The 21,452-nt window shown below is 48.2% G+C and overlaps 1 protein-coding gene across 3 annotated transcripts in view; it reads right to left on the bottom strand.

Annotated features, from left to right (window-relative positions):
* Positions 1 to 284: 284 nt before the first annotated feature.
* Positions 285 to 21,452, bottom strand: part of mthfd1b (methylenetetrahydrofolate dehydrogenase (NADP+ dependent) 1b) — a 105,480-nt gene continuing 84,312 nt past the window's right edge. For all 3 annotated transcript variants that reach the window (XM_086002572.1, XM_086002571.1, XM_086002570.1), the window contains exons 25-28: positions 20,705 to 20,812; positions 19,180 to 19,332; positions 3,876 to 3,986; positions 285 to 556 (exon numbers count right to left, since the gene is read on the bottom strand). In XM_086002572.1, the coding sequence (XP_085858698.1) occupies positions 3,897 to 3,986; positions 19,180 to 19,332; positions 20,705 to 20,812 (351 nt within the window). In that variant the 3' untranslated portion in view covers positions 285 to 556; positions 3,876 to 3,896. The remainder of the gene's footprint in view (positions 557 to 3,875; positions 3,987 to 19,179; positions 19,333 to 20,704; positions 20,813 to 21,452) is intronic.

The raw sequence follows: 21,452 nt of genomic DNA, 5'->3' as shown, positions 1-21,452 counted from the left end.
ATATTTATCCCTCAATCAACATCACTAAAAATAGATGATCTGGTCATTATCACATTGCTGTTTGTGGGAGCTTGCTGTGCGCAAATTGGCTGCCGTGTTTCCTACATTACAACAGCGACTACACTTCAAAAGTATTTCATTGGCTGCACAGCGCTATAGAAATGCAAGTCTTTCTTTCCAAGGTCAATATATCCTTCCTGGAGGTGCGGTGCCCTGGAACAGAACGCAGTGCTCTTAACTCTATTGGCTTTGAAACGAACAACAAAACACAGGTAGGGACAAGCTATTAAACCAATTATTTATTTTGAGTTGGAAAAATTAGAACATTAACAAATTTTTACCCGCAGTATACTGATTGTCAGCGTGTAATTTGCAATTTCTGTTACTGACGTCCCCCTGTGCATGTCAGATGCAAGGTGGTAAGGCAGAGTGTGGTATCGCACGTGGCTCGTACTGTGACTGTGATCTCAGCACAGGCAGTCATCAAATAAATCAACTGCCCTCTGGTCTCGCTGCAGCCCGTCACACTGTTGGAAGATTTTCAACCTTTTGGACACTGCAAGGCAGACAACAAGCATGAAAAATCACCAGCCACAGTAAACAGCTAGCTGGCTGAGACAGTATCCTAGCTTCGGTTCCTAAATAGTTGATTTTTCTTTCACATTATAAAACAGGTTACACATAAAATAATGTTATTATATAATAGTCGTTAAACGAGTTGCACTTAACCTTCTCAGCTCTAAGCAGAACAATTATAAGAGGAGATTTAATAAAGGTGTTCAAAATCATGAAAGGTTTTGATAGAGTAAATAAGGAGAAACTGTTTCTAGTGGCAGAAAGGTCAGTAACCAGAGGACACAGGTTTAAGGTGATTGGCAAAAGAACCAGAGGCGACATTTTTTTAAAAACACGCAGCGAGTTGTGATCTGGAATGCGCTGCCTGAAAGGGTGGTGGAAGCAGATTCAATAGTGACTTTCAAAAGAGAATTGGATAATTACGTGAAGGGAAAAAAATGACAGGGCTATGGGAAAAGAGCGGGGGAGTGGGATTAATTGGATCGCTCTACCAAAGAGCCAGCACAGGCACAATGGGCCGAATGGCCTCCTTCTGTGTGGTATCATTCCACGATTCCATATATCTCAGTGAGTCCCAGAGCACTTCATAATCAACGAGTTCTTTTTTGAAGTGCGGCCTCAAGGTACCACAGACAGCAAATGAGATGGTGATGTTGGTTGAGTGAGGAACGTTGGCCAGGACATTGGAAGAACTCTTCGAATAGTGGCACGGAATCTTTAACATGCGCTCATTACTGGAACAAGCAAGACAGGGCCTCGGTTTAACGTCTCATCGAGAGACGGCACGGCACCTCTGACGGTGCAGCACTCCCTCAGTAATGCGCCAGATTGTGTGTGTAGATTGAGTGGGGCTTAAACCCACAACTTTTTCACTCTGAGGCAAAAGTGTTACCAAGCTGACCCTTATTACAACATTCAATATTTAACTCTAAAGATTGGTTTGGATGAAAAAGGCCCTTGATCAAAGAGCCAGCACAGGCACGATGGGCCGAGTGGCCTCCTTCAAGTGCTGCATCATTCTACGATTCTAGAACATGGTCCCAGAATATCAACCCCCATTCTGCAATCTCATTACTTCTTAAGTGAGCTCAGTTACCTGGACTAACAACAGAAAACGCTGGAAAAACTCAGCAGGCCAGGCAACATCCGCGGAGAGAGAAACAGTCAACGTTTTGGGTCGAAACCCTTCCGAAGGGTCTTTGACCTGAAATAGTGACTCTATTTCTCTCTCCACGAATGTTGCCTGGCCTGCTGAGTATTTCCAGCATTTTCTGTTGTTATTTCGGATTTCCAGCAGCCGCAGTATTTTGCTATCGTATCAGTTACCTGGACAATCTCTTCCGTACCCTTCGCCATACTTGACGCTGTGCCCCCGTGTTTAGTAGCCCTCGTGAACTTGAAATTATTGTCTTGCTTTCTCTACCCCATAGATTCCTATTCAGACGACAGGAGGGGCGGGGCACTGGATGTACCGATGCACAGTATTGCAGGGGGGGGTGTCTACAGATTTAATTCCCCTCTCAACTGCACTTCAGCAGTGAGGAACCGAGACAGGGCACAGCAAACAAACAGACGGAGTCTCATCAGCAGACCATTCTTGCGCAGCATCTACGAGCTGGCCTGGGAACAGGCTGTGCTTTTGGCTGAGGAAGCTGCACAGATTGGGGAACCAGTAAGAGGAGAATGCCAAGTAGGGGGTAAGGTGGCTCAAAAGCTTGTTTATCAACACATTGCAGGGCACAAGTTCCCAATCTTAGTTGGGCAGGAACAGAAAACGGAATAGGTGTGCTGATTCTCTACTGCCAGAGAGACAGACCCATTGCCCCGTCTCACGAACTAGTAATCCCGAGAACGTGAATTGAAATCCCACCGTGGGAATTCGGAATTCAGTTTTAAAAAATGTGGAAATAAAAAGTTGGTGTCAGTAAAAGTGACCATGAAACGGTCGGATTGTGGTAAAAACCCGACTGGTTCACTGACGTCCCTTAGGGAAGGAAACCTGCCGTCCGTACCCGGACCGGGCCTGTCTGTGACTCCAGTCCACACCAACCTGGTTGACTCTGAACTGCCCTGTGAAGTGGCCGAGCGAGACCCTCAGTTTGTATCAAACCGTTACCAGCGGTTCAAGACCCAGCACCTTCTCAGGGCAACTGGGAACGGGAGAATCAATAAAAACTACAAGGTGTGGGTTTGACATCCCAGCACGAGAAAACAAAAGGTGGTCAAAGGTAGTAACTAAAATTGACAGTGAAACCGTAAACCACCCCAATATTACCCTTTCCACGTTCTAGCCCCAGTGCCTTCCCAAGCACTGTGTGAATCAGATGTCTGAAGGGTTGCCAAGGGACTTGTAGTGAGATCGCCTCTGATGCTCTCTCTGGTCACGGTGAAGAATTGCTCCCGAGGCCTCACAACTAAAGCGAATGCAAACCTGCACGTCTGCTTTGGTAGCACTTCTGTTTCTGAAGTTACAAGGTGTGGATTCGAGCCCCAATGCAGGACTTAAATGCACAATATAAACCCACACTTCAGTGAGGGAGGGGCAGTACTGAGGGAGCACCGCACTGTCGGAGGGGCAGTACTGAGGGAGCGCTGCACTGTCGGAGGGGCAGTACTGAGGGAGCGCCGCACTGTCTGAGGGGCAGTACTGAGGGAGCGCCGCACTGTCGGAGGGGCAGTACTGAGGGAGCGCCGCACTGTCGGAGGGGCAGTACTGGGGGAGCGCCGCACTGTCTGAGGGGCAGTACTGAGGGAGCGCCGCACTGTCGGAGGGGCAGTACTGAGGGAGCGCTGCACTGTCGGAGGTGCCATCTTTCGGATGAGACGTTAAACCGAGGCCCCGTCTGCCCTCTCAGGTGGACGCAAGAGATCCCACGGCCACTATTGGAAGAGGAGCAGGGGCGTTCCCCCCAGTGCCCCGGGGCCAATATTTATCCCTCAACCAACCACTAAATACAGATGATCTGGCCATTGATTCAGTGCCGTTTGTGGGAGCTTGCCGTGTGGAAATTGGCTGCTGCATTTCCTACATTACAACAGCGATTGATTGTCTGTGAAGCACTCTGAGACGTCCCGAGTTTGGGGAAGGTGGTGGGTGTATAAGTGTGAGTCCTTCCCTTGAGAGTTCAAATGTAGTGCTCCATCAGCACAAAGTGAAAGAATCCAATCTTACTGACACTGCACTGAATCAAAACATCAAAAGCACTTGGAAGAATCAACAGTTCTGCCTGCCTGGACCCTGACCCCCAGAAAGGGGGGAGTGGTGGGGACGGGGGCAGATTCGTGGAGTTAACTCTTACCTTTCATTCTGCTATCATTGGTTAGAAGAGTCCGTTCACCTCTTCAGTCTCTGGGTCCAAATCAATGTCATAAAAGCAGGGTCTGGTTGGCAGTCCTGGCATGGTGCTCATCTGCATCACACACACACACACACAGACTGGTTTAGTAAATCATCTGATACAAATGAAGATACGAAACGAGCGGGCAGGAAAAGGCCAGCTGGTCCATCAAGCCTGCCCCACACACCATGATGGCCGGAGGAGCATAACCAGACACTCCCTTACCAATGTTCCCCCCAAGGTGCGCGGCCATCAATCGAGAGGCCCCGCGCAGACCGCTCGCCAGCTGCTGCCGCTGGAAGTGTTGCAAATTTAAAGGGACCACGCACGAAAAAAGAGAGACAGGGAACATTGTTCCTTCCCCTCCGGAGCCATGTAATCTCCCGGGAGGGGCAACAAAACCAAACATTTTATTCCACATGTCCCCCCGCTCCCAAACATTCCTGACAGGGGCAGAGGTGATAATTTGACCCTGAGCACCAAGTCCCGTTCGCCCATCTCCCCAGTGCTCGCTGTGCTACATTGGTTCCCGGTCCAGCAACGCCTCGATTTCAAAATTCTCATCCTTGTTTTCAAATTCCTCCATGGCCTCGCCCCTCCCTATCTCTGTAATCTCCTCCAGCCCCACAACCTGGCCTCGGGTGACTGTCTGTGTGGAGTTTGCACATTCTCCGTGTTTGCGTGGGTTTTCTCCGGGTGCTCCGGTTTCCTCCCACAGTCCAAAGATGTGCGGGTTAGGTTGATTGGCTATGATAAATTGACCCTTAGTGTTAGGGGGATTAAATACGTGGGGTTACGGGGATCGGGTGGGATATGTGTTGGTGTAGGGGTTACGGGGATCGGGTGGGATGTGTGTCGGTACAGGCTCGATGGGCCGAAATGGCCTCTATCTGCACTGTGGGGTTTCTGTGATTCTGAACCCACACCCCATCCCCACCCCGAGATCTCTGCGCTCCTCTAATTCTGCCCTCCTGAGCATCCCTGATTATAATCGCTCTACCATTGGTGGTCGTGCCTTCTGTTGCCTGGGCCCTAAGCTCTGGAATTCCCTGCTTAAACCACTCCGCCTCGCTACCTCTCTTTCCTCCTTTAAGGTGCTTCTTGAAACCCACCTCTTTGATCCAAGCTTTTGGTCACCTGCCCTAATTTATCCTTATGTGGCTCGGTGTCAAATCTTTTGTCTTAAAATACTCCTGAGCAGCACCGTGGGACGTTTTACTACATTAAAGGCGCTATATAAATAGAAGTTGTTGTTATGGTTCGATGCTGGGAGGCCAGAAGCACAGCCCAGGGTATAGGCAGGTAAGCTGCATGCCTAAGTCAATACCAGCTGCTGCACAACAGTGTCTTGGGATGATTCTCCCTCCCTCATTACGGGAAGGGGGGGACGGGGAAGAGGAACAGGTATACCCAGTCTCTCAACGTAACAAACACAGCAGTAAATAGGGTAACAAAAATCGAATGTACACCCCCACACCTTGCAATCTTGGTTTCACCTGTCGAATCATCACTTCACAAGGTGCCCCCACACCTTTAGTTGCGCAGGTTGGGGGGGGTTAGTTGTTAAGACACTGGAACGGAACTGGATATTGAAAAGCACGACTCTATTTAATCAACGTCACGCATAACAAGCACGAGTCCATTATATAATCAGCTCTGCCTGTGTCTGATGAAAAATTAAGAGACCTAAAGGCAGTTTTGGACAGCGGATCTGGTTTCCCTTGTCTTGAGGCAGTGGAGACTGGGATGAATAGGGAATGTTGTGGAACAAGCGGCATCAAGTTTAAGCTAAACCTCAACTCTTACACAGCGAGTGCGACTTTGTAAGGGGACACCCAGCCTCTAAGTGAGCTGCGCGAAACACGCCACTGTCCGGGCAGCTGGCTCCCTCGCTTCCTCGAGTTTCAACAATCGCTACTCAAATCGCCCCGAGCAAGCCTTTCAGCACCTCTGCTTGAGCCACTGCCCGTCTGTCGCAGTGTAACAGGAGCCTCGGTACACATCGATTGGTGCGGCGACATTTATACTGTAACTTAACCTCGTGTTTTATGCCATTTAATTTGCGTCTCTCCCCCCCCCCACCCTGGGGGAAAGCACACCCTTGCCGTGCAAGGCCAATTAACAAGTTTTCTTTCTTTTTTCTGTCTGTTAATTAAAACCGATTGCAGTACAGAACCCTGTATCATCAACGCTTGCAAACCGCCCACTCCAGTCAGACGCTATTAAATCAGCTCGACCCTCACAGTAGCTGCTTTCAATTAAAACTCAAATACAACAACTTGCATTTATAGAACGCCTTTAACGTCGATAAAAACATTTCACAGGAGATATTAGGACAGGTGACCAAAAGCTTGATCAAAGCGGTAGGTTTACTTAAAAGGAGGAGGGGGGTAGAGAGGCGGAGAGGTTTAGGGAGGGAATTCCAGAGCTTAGGGCCCAGGCGGCTGAAGGCACGGCCGCCAATGGTGGAGCGATTATAATCGGGGGATGTGCAAGAGGCCGGAGTTGGAGGAGCGCAGAGATCTCGGAGGGTTGTGGGGCTGGAGGACGTTACAGAGATAGGGAGGGATTTGAAAACAAGGGTGAGAATTTTTAAATTGAGGCATTGTCAGTCCGGGAGCCAGTGTAGGTCAGCGAGCACAGGGGTGATGGGTGAATGGGACTCGGTGCGAGTTAGGATACGGGCAGCAGAGTTTTGGATGAGTTGAAGTTTACGTAAGGCGGAAGATGGGAGGCCGGCCCGGAGTGCGGTGGAATAGTCGAGTCTGGAGGTAACAAAGGCAGGGATGAGGATTTCCGCAGCTGATGAGCTGAGGCAGGGGCGGAGACAGGCGGCGTTAGGGAATGGTGCGTCTTGTAATGTGGTTCTGAGCCTTACAAACCAGGAGAGTCCCAGATATGATCCCTGGGATCCACTTGGTTTGTGCACAGTGCACTGGGCTTGGGATGGGGGATGAGGGAGGAGAGGAGCAGCTGCTGGTCCAATAGCCGATTGAGCAAGGAACCACACCTGAAGCATAAGTCACTGTCTTCAGGAGGAGAGAAATAAAGGGATGGGGGCGGGGGTGGAGAAAATTGGGGAAAATAACTAAAAGGCAAATCAATTGACAGGGTAGATGCTGAGAGTTTGTTTCCCCTGGCTGGAGAGTCGAGAACCAGGGGGTCACAGTCTCAGGATCAGGGGTCGGCCATTTAAGACTGAGATGAGGAGGAATTTCTTCACTCAGAGGGTTGTGAATCTTTGGAATCCTCGGGACCAGTCCAAATCTGCAACCACCCATTCAAATGTACAGGGCCATTCTTGGACCCCAGTGAACCTCCTTAGTAGTCAGGGAAGCCAGTGGAGCTACCTGTGGAGAGGAGGAAGCCTGTAAAAGCAAATGGGTGAAGGGCAAGGCACTGGGACTCGGTGCATGGTCCTTTCTTAAAGTTGGCACGGGTGCAGCGGGCCTAATGGCCTCCGATGCCACAGATTTAAGGTGATTGGCAGAAGAACCAGAAGCGACATGAGGGGAAATACTTCTTTACGCAGCGAGTGGTTATGATCTGGAATGCACTGCCTGAAAGGGTGGTGGAGGCAGATTCAATCGTGGCTCTCAAAAGGAAATCGGATAAGTGCCTGAAGGAAACACTTTTTGCAGGGCTACGGGGAAAGGGCGGGGGAGTGGGACTAGCTGAAGAGCTCTTGCATAGAGCCGGCACGGGCTCGACGGGCCGAATGGCCTCCTTCTGTGCTGTGACCATTCTAGGATTCTATGAAATAGTGGCTCGCCATTAAGGCCCGGAAATCAGAGCAGATTTGTCACTAGACATTAAAAAAAAAACACATTGGGAAAAAAAAAATGCCCTCTACATTTTAAATATAAATGTACTTTAATTTTTTTCTCAATATCCCTCTGCAGAAGTAGCTCAACCAAACTGAGGTGTAAGAGCCATAAAAGCTTAAGAAAATACTTTAAAATAGTGGCTAAATGGCATAATACAGTTAATTTACCTGAACGACTTATTGTATTAAGAAACCCCCTATTTTCTTGCTCCAGTAGTATAGTCCGACACCCCCTTCATTCTTGCCATAATGGAACAGTCCCTAAGCCACACATGGGTGCAGCCATCTTACAGTTTTAAACTGCACGTGGTGAAAGAGGCAGAAGCTGTGAGGTTTGGAGCAGTACAGTTTTTGACCGTGTTCGTTTATACGTGTTTGCTTTGTAATTCCGTTTGTTAAGTGTTATAGTAAACAGTTTAAAAGACAAAGCTACGTTTGGGAACGTTTTATTTCGACACGCGTCTACTCGTTGTTAAAGGCCCCACAGCTCAGTGGCCTGCCTGTTTGGAAACTAAGAAGCGCCACTACATTAGTCAATAACTAGCTCCCTAAGAAGGAAGGGACGGAATCGTCGGCGAACGTATACATGAATGGTCACGGAGCCAGACGACAATTTAAGAAAGCGAAGGTACAGTGACTGTTACTTGCTTTGTTCATTCTGTTGAGAAGCTAAATAAGAGCTGCGGGTAAAATGGCCGAGGCCTTACGGAGCCAGGAGCTTCCCCCAGCCAGAAGGATTGCTGGCCAAAAGAGGGAAATAAAGCTCACCCCAAAGGCAAGGGAAGAGAAGTTACATAGAAGCATAGGTGCAAGGAAGGCTAAATTAGTTCAGATAACTGGAAAAATGAAGATAATTGATCGTCTCATGGAAGATAATGCTAATATTAAGAAAGCTGAAGACATGATGTATTACGATTTCTCCAAGCTGCATGAAGAATTTAATATACTCAATGAAGATGTATTAGCACTTCTGTCTGAAGAAGAGGGAAACACTGATCAGCACGACTGGTTTGATCTTAAATCAACCAGCATTAAGGACTATATCAAGGCCACGGAGCAGTGGATGTTAAAAATTCGTCAAGATGCTGATACAGCAGAGAAAGATAAGGTTGACGATGAAGTCGGACCAGACGATAGCATTTCAGAGACTTCCGCCAGACCGAGCAAAAATCGAAAAGAAGGTAGCTCTGTTTCTGGACGCAGGTCAGTCGCTTCTACCACAAGCTCGGCGCGACGCATGAGAGCGGAGGCTGAACGGGCGGCGTTGATGGCGCGCGCAGCATCTTTAGATGAGAAGCAAGCTCTTGAACGGGAAGAGGCCCAACTGCAGGTCCAAGAGGCCCAACTGCAGGCCCAACAGGCCCAGGTGCAGGCAAAGAAAGAACGGCTGGAGATGAAAACAGCTATCGAGGTCTCAGATGCCAGGTTGAGTGCGTACGAAGATTATGAAGGCTCACGGGACGGTGGGAGCCACTGCCAGTCAACGTTGCCACATAGAGTTGGATCCAGGGCACCTTCAAGAGTTACAACAGAGCCCGAAAGCAATTCCCCGGCATTACAGCGTGGAAGAGTGGCCTCTCCACTAACAGGAGCACGTGATGCTACCCCAGACGTCAGACGGTCTAGACTAGACCCTGCTGATGACCACCAGAGGCCTGAAGACACAGGGAGAAGCCTATACCGAGTGATGCAACGTCAGAACGAAATTACAGAGATGCTTGTAAAACAACAGAATCTGTTTCGACTCCCTCAAAGAGACATACCAGTGTTCCAAGGCGACCCACTCAAGTATAAGCCCTTCATCAGATCCTTTGAACAAGCCATTGACTCCAAGACAGAGAGCAGCAGTGATAAGTTGTACTACCTGGGACAGTACACCAGTGGTAAACCACAAGACCTGGTCAGAAGCTGTGAACACATGAGACCGGACCAGGGATACATAGAAGCCAGGAAGTTGCTGCAGGAGCACTATGGTAACGAGCTGAAGATAGCCACTGCATATATCGAAAAGGCTACCAAGTGGCCACAGATCAGATCGGAAGACGGAGAGGCATTGAACGCATATGTTCTCTTCCTCATAGGATGTCGCAACACCATGGAGGATGTTGAATTCATGGAAGAGATGGACAATCCTACGACTATGAGAATCGTCATCTCTAAGCTTCCTTACAGGATGAGAGAACAATGGAGAAGAACAGCCTTTGAGATAATGGAGAGACGGAAAAGTAGAGCCAGGTTTGCAGACTTAGTGAATTTCATAGACAAACAGGCTAAAATTGCTAGGGACCCATTGTTTGGAAACATCCAGGATGTCAGCCCGACCACCGATGGAAGAGTGAAAGCCAAGCCTGCTGAATCAAAGACTCTCAGGAAAGGTGGTTCCAGGGGAAGCAGCTTTGCAACTATCGTCACTCAGGCCAAGGAAGAAAGGCCCCAGAACTCATCTCCCAAAAAGAGCAGCACAGTGACGCCTGCTAATGCCTTTCAGAAGCCATGCTTATTCTGCCAGAAGAATCATACATTGGATTTCTGCAGCGACATCAAAGCACAGCCACATAAGGACAGAATCAAATTCCTGAAGTACAACGGCCTATGTTTTGGATGTCTCTCTCAGGGGCACCTGAGTAGAAACTGTAAGCAAAGAACAACATGCAGAGAGTGCACTCGGAAACATCCCAGTCTGCTGCATATCCATAAAGAAGAACAAGTCTCTAAGAAGAGTGAAGAAAACAATACCGACGAGAAGGTTGTTTCAAGTGCTCTGGTGTCGCTAGAACCAGAGACTTGTGGACTCACTGGGGCCGGTGACAGTGACTGTATTCTTGCCATCGTACCAGTAAGGATCAAGTCTAAGAGGAGTGAGAAGGTTGTGGAGACTTACGCCTTCATGGATCCAGGTAGTTCAGCAACGTTCTGCACAGAATCACTCATGCGGCAGCTGAACGTTAGAGGCAGAAGAACAGAAATCCTATTACGCACCATGGGTCATGAGAAGTCAATGCAAAGCTATATCCTGTCAGACCTAGAAGTGTGTGGACTTGAAGAGAAGGACTTCATAGACCTGCCTAATGTTTTCACACAGAGGGAGATTCCTGTTAGAATAGGGAACCTAGCCCTGCAGAAGGATGTGGATAGATGGCCCTACCTAGAAAAGGTGCGTCTCCCATACATTGAAGCAGAAATTGGCCTATTAATTGGAACCAATGCCTACAAAACTATGGAGCCATGGCAGGTGATAAACAGCAAGGATGACGGACCCTACGCCGTCAGGACAGCCCTTGGATGGGTAATCAATGGACCGGTAAGGAGAGATGATGGCCACAAGTCGAACAAGGGGGAACGACAAAACGTCACAGTTAATCGCATCTCTATCGCAAGCATTGAAGAGCTGTTGATACAGCAGTTCAACGCAGACTTCTCAGAACGCAGCTGTGAGGAAAAGACAGAGATGTCACAAGAAGACCATCAGTTCATGGGTTTGATGACAAGGTCTACACAGTTCATTGATGGCCACTATCACATTGGTTTGCCACTGAGAAGACAGACCGCGAAGATGCCGAACAATCGCTGCATAGCAGAGCAACGCGCCATCAGTCTAAAGAGAAAGCTGAACAAGAACCCCGGCTTTCACGAAGACTACAAAGACTTCATGAGAAACATCATAGTGAAAGGCTATGCTGTAAAAGTGCCCGAAGAACAGTTGAACAGAGACGATGGAAGGGTCTGGTACATTCCTCATCACGGGGTGTATCACCCAAAGAAGAAAAGGATCCGTGTAGTGTTTGACTGCGCCGCCTCATTCAGAGGAACTTCATTGAATGACCAGCTGCTTCAAGGTCCTGATCTTACGAATACCCTCATTGGCGTCTTGACTAGGTTTAGACAAGAGCTCGTTGCCATGATGGCAGACATAGAATCAATGTTCTACCAAGTCAGAATCCCTGACGAAGATGCTGATCTTCTGCGTTTCCTTTGGTGGCCAGATGGCGACGTTAGTGAAGCGATGGTGGAATGTAGAATGGCCGTACACCTGTCTGGAGCCACATCATCTCCCAGCTGTGCAAGCTACGCTCTCAGAAAAACTGCAGAAGATGGCAAGGGCAAAGCACCATCTGAGGCTGTGGAGACAATCTTCAGAAACTTTTATGTCGATGACTGTCTGAAGTCCGTGTCAACAGAAGACGATGCCATCGCACTGTCAAGAGACCTTAGAACTCTGTGTTCGAATGGAGGATTCCATCTGACTAAGTGGATAAGCAACAGCAGAGCAGTTCTAGCTTCTATCCCAGAAAAGGAAAGAGCCACCGAAGTCAAAGATCTGGACCTGAGCCACGATGTCCTTCCTATCGAGAGAGCTCTTGGTGTACAATGGTGCATCGAGTCAGACACGTTCAACTTCAGGATAATGGTGAACGAAAGACCATCCCACAAGACGAGGGATTCTCTCCGTGGTCAGTTCCATCTACGACCCTCTCGGATTCCTGGCACCACTCATTCTGCCGGTGAAGCTGATGCTACGAGAGCTGTGTAGAGACAAGAGAGGATGGGATGAAGATATCCCAGAAGGTCAAGCTCAGAGATGGCACAGATGGCTGACAGATTTGCAACAACTTTCTAGCTTCAACGTCAGTAGATGCATCAAGCCCGCGAGTTTTGGAGTTACAAAGACGGCTCAACTACATCATTTCTCGGACGCCAGTGAGGACGGCTATGGCACGGCTACCTACCTCTTGCTGACAAATCAACAGGGCCAGAAACATTGTGCCTTCCTCATGGGAAAATCCAGGGTGGCTCCGCTGAAGCAGGTCACCATCCCGAGACTGGAATTGACGGCAGCGGTTGTTGCAGTTAAAGTTGACCAGGTGATGCGTAAAGAGTTACAGCTCCCATTAGAAGAATCTGTCTTCTGGACGGATAGCACGACGGTGCTGAAGTATATAGAGAATGAGAAGATACGCTTCAAGACCTTCGTAGCAAACAGAATCTCATCCATTAGAGAAGCTACACAACCATCTCAATGGAGGTATGTAAACACCTCATTAAACCCAGCAGATCAAGCCTCACGGGGATTGAAGGCTGAAAACTTCATGAGGAGTGAAACTTGGATACAAGGCCCAAGTTATCTGCTGGAAACAGAGATCATGGCCAGAAAGACCAGATATGCCAAGTCAGATTACTGAAGACGACGTCGAAGTCAAGAGACCAGTCACAGTAAATTTCATAACTACGAAAGAGAACTTTGACACAGTGAACAAGCTTGTTAACCATTTCTCAGGATGGCACCAGTTGAGGAAAGCAGTTGCATGGTTTCTAAGGTTGAAAGAGTTGCTGCTACACCTGAGCGGTAAGAGAAAAGAGTACCGAGCCACTATCAGTCAGTCTGAAAGTAACCCTGATAAGCAGAGAATGCTTCTACAGCAGTATATGCATCAGCACAAGACCACATTGAGCAAGAATTCATTGACCGTGGAGGATTTGGCCAAGGCTGAGAAGGAGATAGTTTGCTTCAGTCAAAGACAAAGATACCCAGAAGAAACCGAAGCTCTACAGCAAAATACTCCAATCAAGAAAGGTAGTCATATCTACAAGCTGGACCCTACACTGCAAGATGGAGTACTGAGGGTGGGAGGGAGACTAAACAAATCTGCTATGCCAGAGGAGGCCAAGCATCCTGCTATCCTTTCTAAGGACCTCCGGGTTGCTACTCTCATTCTTCAGCATATACACCAGAGTATTGGACACAGTGGGAGGAATCACGTGCTTGCGAAGCTAAGACAAAGATACTGGATTCCAGGAGCTAATTCCGTAATAAGAAAAATACTCTCTGAATGTATTGTTTGCAGACGGTTACACGCTAGAGCTGGGGAGCAGAAAATGGCAGACCTGCCTGAAGACCGTTTGTTACCAGACAAGCCCCCATTTACAAACGTAGGGGTGGACTATTTCGGGCCTTTCGAGGTAAAGCGAGGACGGAGCCTTGTCAAGAGATATGGTGTGCTTTTCACTTGTTTGACCATCAGAGCAGTTCACATTGAGGTGGCACACACGCTTGACACTGATTCCTGTATTAACGCCTTGCGGCGCTTTGTCTGTAGAAGAGGACAGGTGTCCATTATGCGTTCTGATAATGGCACTAATTTCGTCGGAGCGGAGAGAGAACTACGGGAAGCTATTGAAGGTTGGAATCAGCTTAAAATACAGGAAGCCATGATGCAAACAGGAATTAAGTGGATCTTCAATCCTCCGGCTGCATCCCACCACGGAGGTGTCTGGGAAAGACAGATACGCACCGTAAGAAAACTACTCAGTTCTGTACTGAAGCAGCAAGCGCTGGACGACGAGGGACTCCAAACCGTTCTGTGCGAGGTCGAAGCCATCATTAATGACCGACCGATAACTAAGACATCAGATGATCCCAATGACCTCGAAGCCCTGACTCCGAACCACCTGTTGTTGTTGAAAACACAGCCAGCCATGCCCCCGGGAGTCTTCAAAAAGGAAGATCTGTATGCCGTCGGAAGTGGAGGCAAGTTCAGTATATGTCGGACCTCTTCTGGACCAGATGGACAAGAGGATACTTACCTCTGCTACAGGAGCGTCAAAAATGGTCCAAAATAAAGAGGAACTTCATCGTCGGAGACATTGTCTTAATTGTGGATGATTCAGCCCCTAGAAATTCTTGGTTGATGGGAAAAATAATTAAGACCATGCCAGACTCCAGAGGCGTCGTTCGTCGCGTCTGTTTGCAAACCAAGACCAGTACCCTGGAGAGACCGATCACAAAGCTCTGCCTGCTACAAGAAGCAGCGTGAAAAGCTCCTGAACGAAAGAAAAAAGTGGACACTTGTATTGTAAATATGTTGAACTCATTAGTTTATGACTCTTAATGTTTGAGTAATTGATATGCTTCATGTGCCTAGTCAATTAGGGGCCGGAATGTAAGAGCCATAAAAGCTTAAGAAAATACTTTAAAATAGTGGCTAAATGGCATAATAGTTAATTTACCTGAACGACTTATTGTATTAAGAAACCCCCTATTTTCTTGCTCCAGTAGTATAGTCCGACACCCCCTTCATTCTTGCCACAATGGAACAGTCCCTAAGCCACACATGGGTGCAGCCATCTTACAGTTTTAAACTGCACGTGGTGAAAGAGGCAGAAGCTGTGAGGTTTGGAGCAGTACAGTTTTTGACCGTGTTCGTTTATACGTGTTTGCTTTGTAATTCCGTTTGTTAAGTGTTATAGTAAACAGTTTAAAAGACAAAGCTACGTTTGGGAACGTTTTATTTCGACACGCGTCTACTCGTTGTTAAAGGCCCCACAGCTCAGTGGCCTGCCTGTTTGGAAACTAAGAAGCGCCACTACATGAGGTACAGTTGCACCGGCTCCAGCCAACCGTCGCTAATTCACCCAAACTATTGACTTTTTTATTCATTCTCGGGATGTGGGCGGCGCAGGCAAGGCTGACATGTATTGCCCATCCCCTAGTTGTCTTGCTGGGCCACGTCAGAGGACAGTTAAAAAATCAACCATGTGGTGTGGGACTGGAGTCACGTATAGGCCCAGACCGGGTAAAGACAGCAGGTTTCCTTCCCTAAAGCGACGTTAGTGAACCGGTTGGCTTTTTACGACAATCCGACAGCTTCACGGTCACTTTTACAGATATTTTTAATATTCAAATTCTCAAGCTGCCCACGGTGGGATTTGAACTCAGGTTATCTGCATTACTGGCCCAGTAACAGAACCACGATACCACCGGACCCTCCACAGGTCATTCCCATGTGAAACGAGACACTGATGGTCGGCAGGGTATTCCAACTGTGGGCGATATCCCGTCCCCCCCACCCCTGGAGTTCACACGGTGCTCAGGAGTGGGAACCCTGGTTATTCCCTGCCCACCGGGACACAGGATCATTCCAGCTCTCCCCACTGCAGACCCAGCCGATAGCCCAGCGCAGACCAGGGATCAAGCCCGCGACCTTCCTGGGCTGTGTGCGTCAGCGTGCAGTGCACTTACCAGAGCCATTACATTAACTGGTCCCAGTAACTGCTGGTCACACACGAAAACTTACAAGAGTCCGTGCCTTCAGGGGGAGAGGGTAGGGTTTGGAAAATAAAGCGAGTGGGTTTCGTATAGATTAAGTATAAATTTGCGCGTCTCCGACTTGAGGACGTGGAAAGGCTGCTCAGTGGGCTTGATTGGCACCCCATCCACCACCTGAAACATCCACTCCCTCCACCACCAGTGCACCGAGGCTGCAGTGTGTACCACCTTCGACAGCACCTCCCAAACCCACGATCTCTACCACCTAGAAGGACAAGGGCAGCAGATGCATGGGGACACCACCACCTCCAAGTTCTCCTCCAAGTCCCACACCATCCTGACTTAGTATATCGCCAATCCTTCATGGTCGCTGGGTCAAAATCCTGGAACTCCCTCCCTAACAGCACTGTGGGAGCACCTTCACCACACGGACTGCAGCGGTTCAAGAAGACCTTCTCAAGGGCAATTAGAGACGGGCAATAAATGTTGGCCTTGCCAGTGACGCCCACATCCCGTGAATGAATAAAAAAAGAGAATTAGAAGGACGCTTGTGTGATCAGGCGTGCCTGCCTCCTCGTCAGCTGCTGCCTCTGACCTTGTGCCACCACATCCCTTTTATACATAATTAACAGGAACTCACAACAGGTTGCTCGTATTCTCTTTCTGCCCTGCTATCTAGCTGTTGAGGATTAGTTTCTATTGAACACCCACAGATGGCAGGTATTCTATCCGAATCACATGTTTTTCTGCATCCAAAGACCACACAAAAAAACAAAACGCCCACCCTGACTCTGCTAATATTAGTTTTACATCAACGACGTCCGCGATTCACCAGCTACTTCCCCCCCATTAGTTACACAATAACACGCACGCACAGACTGCAATGGGGTGGGAGGTAGAATAAACGAGAGCAGGCTGAAGGCAGAGAGCGCCGTGACAGGACTGCACTCCACTTCCTGCTACAGTACATACACAAGAACATAAGAATTAGGAGCAGGAGTCGGCCATTCGGCCCCCTCGAGCCTGCTCCGCCATTCAATAAGATCATAGCTGATCATTGACCTCAGCTCCACTCTCCCGCCCTAGCCCCATATCACTTAATAGCCAAAAGTCTATCGATCTCTGTCTTGAATGTACTCAACAACTGAGCCTCCACAGCCCTCTGGGGCAGAGAATTCCAAAGACTATCAAACTTTTTCATGAAGAAATTTCTCATCTCGGTCCTAAATGGCCGACCCCTTATCCTGACTCTATGACCCTTAGTTCTAGACACTCCAACCAGGGGAAACAGCCTCTCAAGCCTATACGCTTCAACGAGATCAGCGCTCATTCTTCTGAACTTGAGAATATAGGCCCATTCGCATCATTGGACAACTCTCCCATCTCAGGAACCAGTCTAGTGAAGCTTCGGTGCACTCCCTCTATGGCAGGTATATCCTTCCTTAGGTAAGGAGACTAAAACTGTACACAGTACTCCAGGTGTGGTCTCACCAGGGCCCTATATAATTGCAGCAAGACTTCCTTACTCTTATACTCCAACCCCCTTGCAATAAAGGCCAACATACCATTTACCTTCCTAATTGCTTGCTGTACCTGCATGTTAACTTTCTGCTTTTCTATTCTTCCTACCAAAGATGATAATTTCACATAAATTCATAATACACAGCACGCTATCACACCTAGGTATAACCGATAGGAGGAATCTACAGGTTTCCCCCAGAACCTGGCGGCTTCGAGAAAGATCTCCAGTCGTGTCTGAGGGGGTGGCTGGAGTCGAGTCACAGCGCGAGATCTCCTCCCCCCCCAACCGCCAACTCCCACTGGATTTCCCATCTACCATTTTATTTTTAATAATAAGCTGGCTGCTTGAGGTTGCTGTTATTACTGCATCACCACCTTCAGACCCTACCCCTCTCTCGACCCCGAGCGTCTTCTTGCCGCACCTGATGTTTCTCCACCTGTCCCACCCCAACCCCCCCAGGTCACGGTCCATGGAGCTGCTCCAATACTGCAGGCATCAGAACTCCGTCAAACTGATCCGTAGAGTTAAAAGGAACTAGGGCAACACACTTCTGGATGAGCAGTGCACTTCTCTCTGTTGTAAGTGGTAACTCCTGACTGGAGGAACATTCCCTCAATCCCAATCACGCTGCGTTCATAGGAACAAGAGGAGGCCATTCGGCCCCTCGAGCCTGTTCTGCCATTCAATTAAATCATGGCTGATCTGTAACTTAACTCCATCACCCAATAAACCCCATCAATCTCAGTCTCAAGAGTTTCAACTGACCCCCAGCAACCACAGCTTTGCAGGGCAGTGAGTTCCAGATTTCCACTACCCTTTGTGTGAAGACGTGCTTCCTCACATCACCCCTGAACGGCCTGGCTCTAATTTTAAGGTTCTGCTCCCCTTGTTCTGGATTCCCCCACCAGAGGAAATCATTTTTCTCTATCTACCCTATCAAATCACTTCAACATTTTAAGTACCTCGATTAGCTAACCCCTCAACCTTCTAAACTTGAAGGAATACAAGCCAAGTTTATGCAACTTATCCTCATGATTTAACCCTTAAAGCCCAGTTTACATAGGATATACGGCACAGAAACAGGCCATTCGGTCCAACCAGTCCATGCCGGTGTTTATGCTCCACTCGAGCCTCCTCCCGTCTTTCCTCATCTAAATCTATCAGTATAACCCTCTATTCCCTTCTCCCTCATATACTTGTCCAGCCTCCCCTTAAATGAATCTACACTATTCGCTTCAACCACTCCCTGTGGGAGCGAGTTCCACATTCTCACCACTCTCTGGGTAAAGAAGTTTCTCCTGAATTCCCTATTGGATTTCTTGGTGACTATCTTATATTGATGGCCTCTAGTTATGCTCTTCCCCACAAGTGGAAACATTCTCTCTGTATCCACTTTATCAAAACCTCTCAGAATTTTAAAGACCTCTATTAGGTCACCCCTCAGCCATCTCTTTTCAAGAGGAAAGAGACCCAGCCTGTTCATCCTTTCCTGAGATGTATACCCTCGCATTTCTGGTATCATCCTTGTAAATCTTCTCTGCACCCTCTCCAGTGCCTCTATATCCTTTTTATAATATGGAGACCAGAACTGTACGCAGTGCTCCAAGTGTGGTCTAACCAAGGTTCGATACAGGTTTAGTATAACTTCCCTACTTTTCAATTCTATCCCTCCAGAAATAAACCCTAGTGTTTGGTTTGCTTTTTTTACGGCCTTGCTAACCTGTGGCTCAACTTTTAGTGATTTGTATATTTGTACTCCGAGATCCCTTTGTTCCTCTACCCCACCTAGACACCCACCCTCCAAGTGATAAGTGATCTCCCTATTCTTCCGACCAAAATGTAATACCTCACATTTATCTGTGCTGACACTCACCGTGCCCACTAGCGGGTACAGGAAACCCGCACCAACACTTGCCCGGATATCCCGGATTGGCAGAATGAATCCAGTTGGCGCTCCCTTCTTCTCTGGCTCGTGAGATAAAGACAGATGAGTCTTTGCCATGCAGATGGGTAGATCTGCAAACCCCTGAACAAAAAGGAGAAGGGAAGTTAGAGAGGCAAGGAGACTTCGCCTTCATTCACTCACTGATCTAAACACAGTCCCCACCACTTACACCGTCACTCACTGATCTAAACACAGTCCCCACCACTTACACCGTCCACACCGTCACTCACTGATCTAAACACAGTCCCACCACTTACACCGTCCACACCGTCACTCACTGATCTAAACACAGTCCCACCACTTACACTGTCACTCACTGATCTTAACACAGTCCCTACCACTTACACTGTCCACACTTATCACGGGCAGTCGACTATATCAGGCAAATAGCAGTAACCATTTGCCAGGACCATAGGAGTCAATTACAATGGCGTTGCTTATAATACGTTAAGCACGGCGGCTGTTTCAGACAGTGTCTGTCTCTGTGTTAAAAGGGGTGCGCCGACAGTCAACTGATAAACTGATCGAGCAGTAACCAACGTTCCCGCTAAGCTGTCTGCTGGACCTGCGCAGCCCGGGAACGGCTTTTTAAATGTGAAATTTCGCACATGCATGACACTTGGGCCGCGCAGCCCGATAAATGGGCCACACACCCAGGAAAAAATAAATGAGGGGGAACCTTGGGAGTAACCACGGGGGCTGGAATTATGGCAGGAATGACGTATGAGGAGAGATTGTGTCGATTGGGCTTATACTCACTGGAGTTTAGAAGATTGAGAGGGGATCTCATCGAAACCTATAAAATTCTGTCAGGCCTGGACAGACTAGATGCAGGAAGGATGTTCCCGATGGTCGGTGAGTCCAGAACCAGGGGTCACAGTCTAAGGATAAGGGGTAGGCCATTTAGGACAGAGATGAGGAGGAATTTCTTCACCCAGAGAGTGGTGAACCTGTGGAATTCTCTGCCACAGAGGGCGGTGAAGGCCAGTTCATTAAATATATTCAAGAAAGAGTTGGATATATTTCTTAAGGCTAAAGGGATCAAGGGATATGGGGAGAAAGCAGGGACAGGGTACTGAGTTTGGATGATCAGCCTTGATCTCATTGAATGGCGGAGCAGGCTCGAAGGGCCGAATGACCTACTCCTGCTCCTATCTTCTATGTTTCTATGAATTGGAATCCATCTGTTCCCTTCTTTGTTCCTGTTCTTTCTCAAAGTGGCTACACCGGTTTGGATTGGGGGATTGGGAATCGAGTTCGGATCAGCCCCGGGATGGGACAGAATAGAATCAGTCACTGAATCACTGAGACAGGGAAGGCTGCTAAATCTATCGCAGGGTCTCTTTCATGGGTAGGCTTCATAAATGGTTGGGAACTGTACTTGGTAATATGTTGGACCAACCTGCTGTATTGGGAGTGGGCCGGGTGTATGAAGCTGACCAGCTGTCGTTACCTGTTTGGTGTAAAGCTCCACTTTCTGCTGTGCCTCGGGGCTGAGCTCCACGTCAGCGGCACCATAGATTCTCTTGGCAATGGTTCGGATTTTGTCCACAATGGGCAGCTTTGTAAAAGAAAGAGAACACAGTCAAAGTCCCGTGCAATAAAAGGCAGAGCATTTAAAAATACTCAGAGACACAGAGATTATTGAGCATGTCTGGCAACTCCCTTTGCCGGGTGTGCCGAATACAAAAACATTAGTCCCAACACATCAATAATTTAACAAATGATTTTCGGGTGAATTTCTCCCCTTTCTGTTGTAAATTCACTGATAACTTAACCCACTAGAAAGAAGAAAGACTTACATTTCTACAGCGTTTTTCACGACCACCGGATGTCTGAAAGCGCTTTACAGCCAATTAAGTACTTTTTTTGAAGTGTGGTCACTGTTGTAATTTGGAAACGTGGCAGCCAATTTGTGCACAGCAAGCTCCCACAAACAGCAATGTGATAATGACCAGATCGCCTGCTTTTAGTGATGTTGATTGAGGGATGAATATTAGAGTCATACAGCACGGATAGAGGCCCTTCGGCCCATCGTGTCCGCGCCGGCCATCAAGCCCTGTCTGATCTAATCCCATATTCCAGCATTTGGTCCGTAGCCTTGTATGCTATGGCATTTCAAGTGCTCATCCAAATGCTTCTTAAATGTTGTAAGGGTTCCTGCCTCCACAACCCTTTCAGGCAGTGAGTTCCAGACTCCA

The sequence above is a fragment of the Somniosus microcephalus genome, chromosome 12 (assembly GCF_052327205.1).
Source record: "Somniosus microcephalus isolate GS21.2 chromosome 12, FLI_Smic_1.0, whole genome shotgun sequence".
Taxonomy (NCBI): Eukaryota; Metazoa; Chordata; class Chondrichthyes; order Squaliformes; family Somniosidae; genus Somniosus; species Somniosus microcephalus.
Note: the sequence above shows the minus strand (reverse complement) of the source record. Positions and strands in the feature narration are given on the sequence as shown.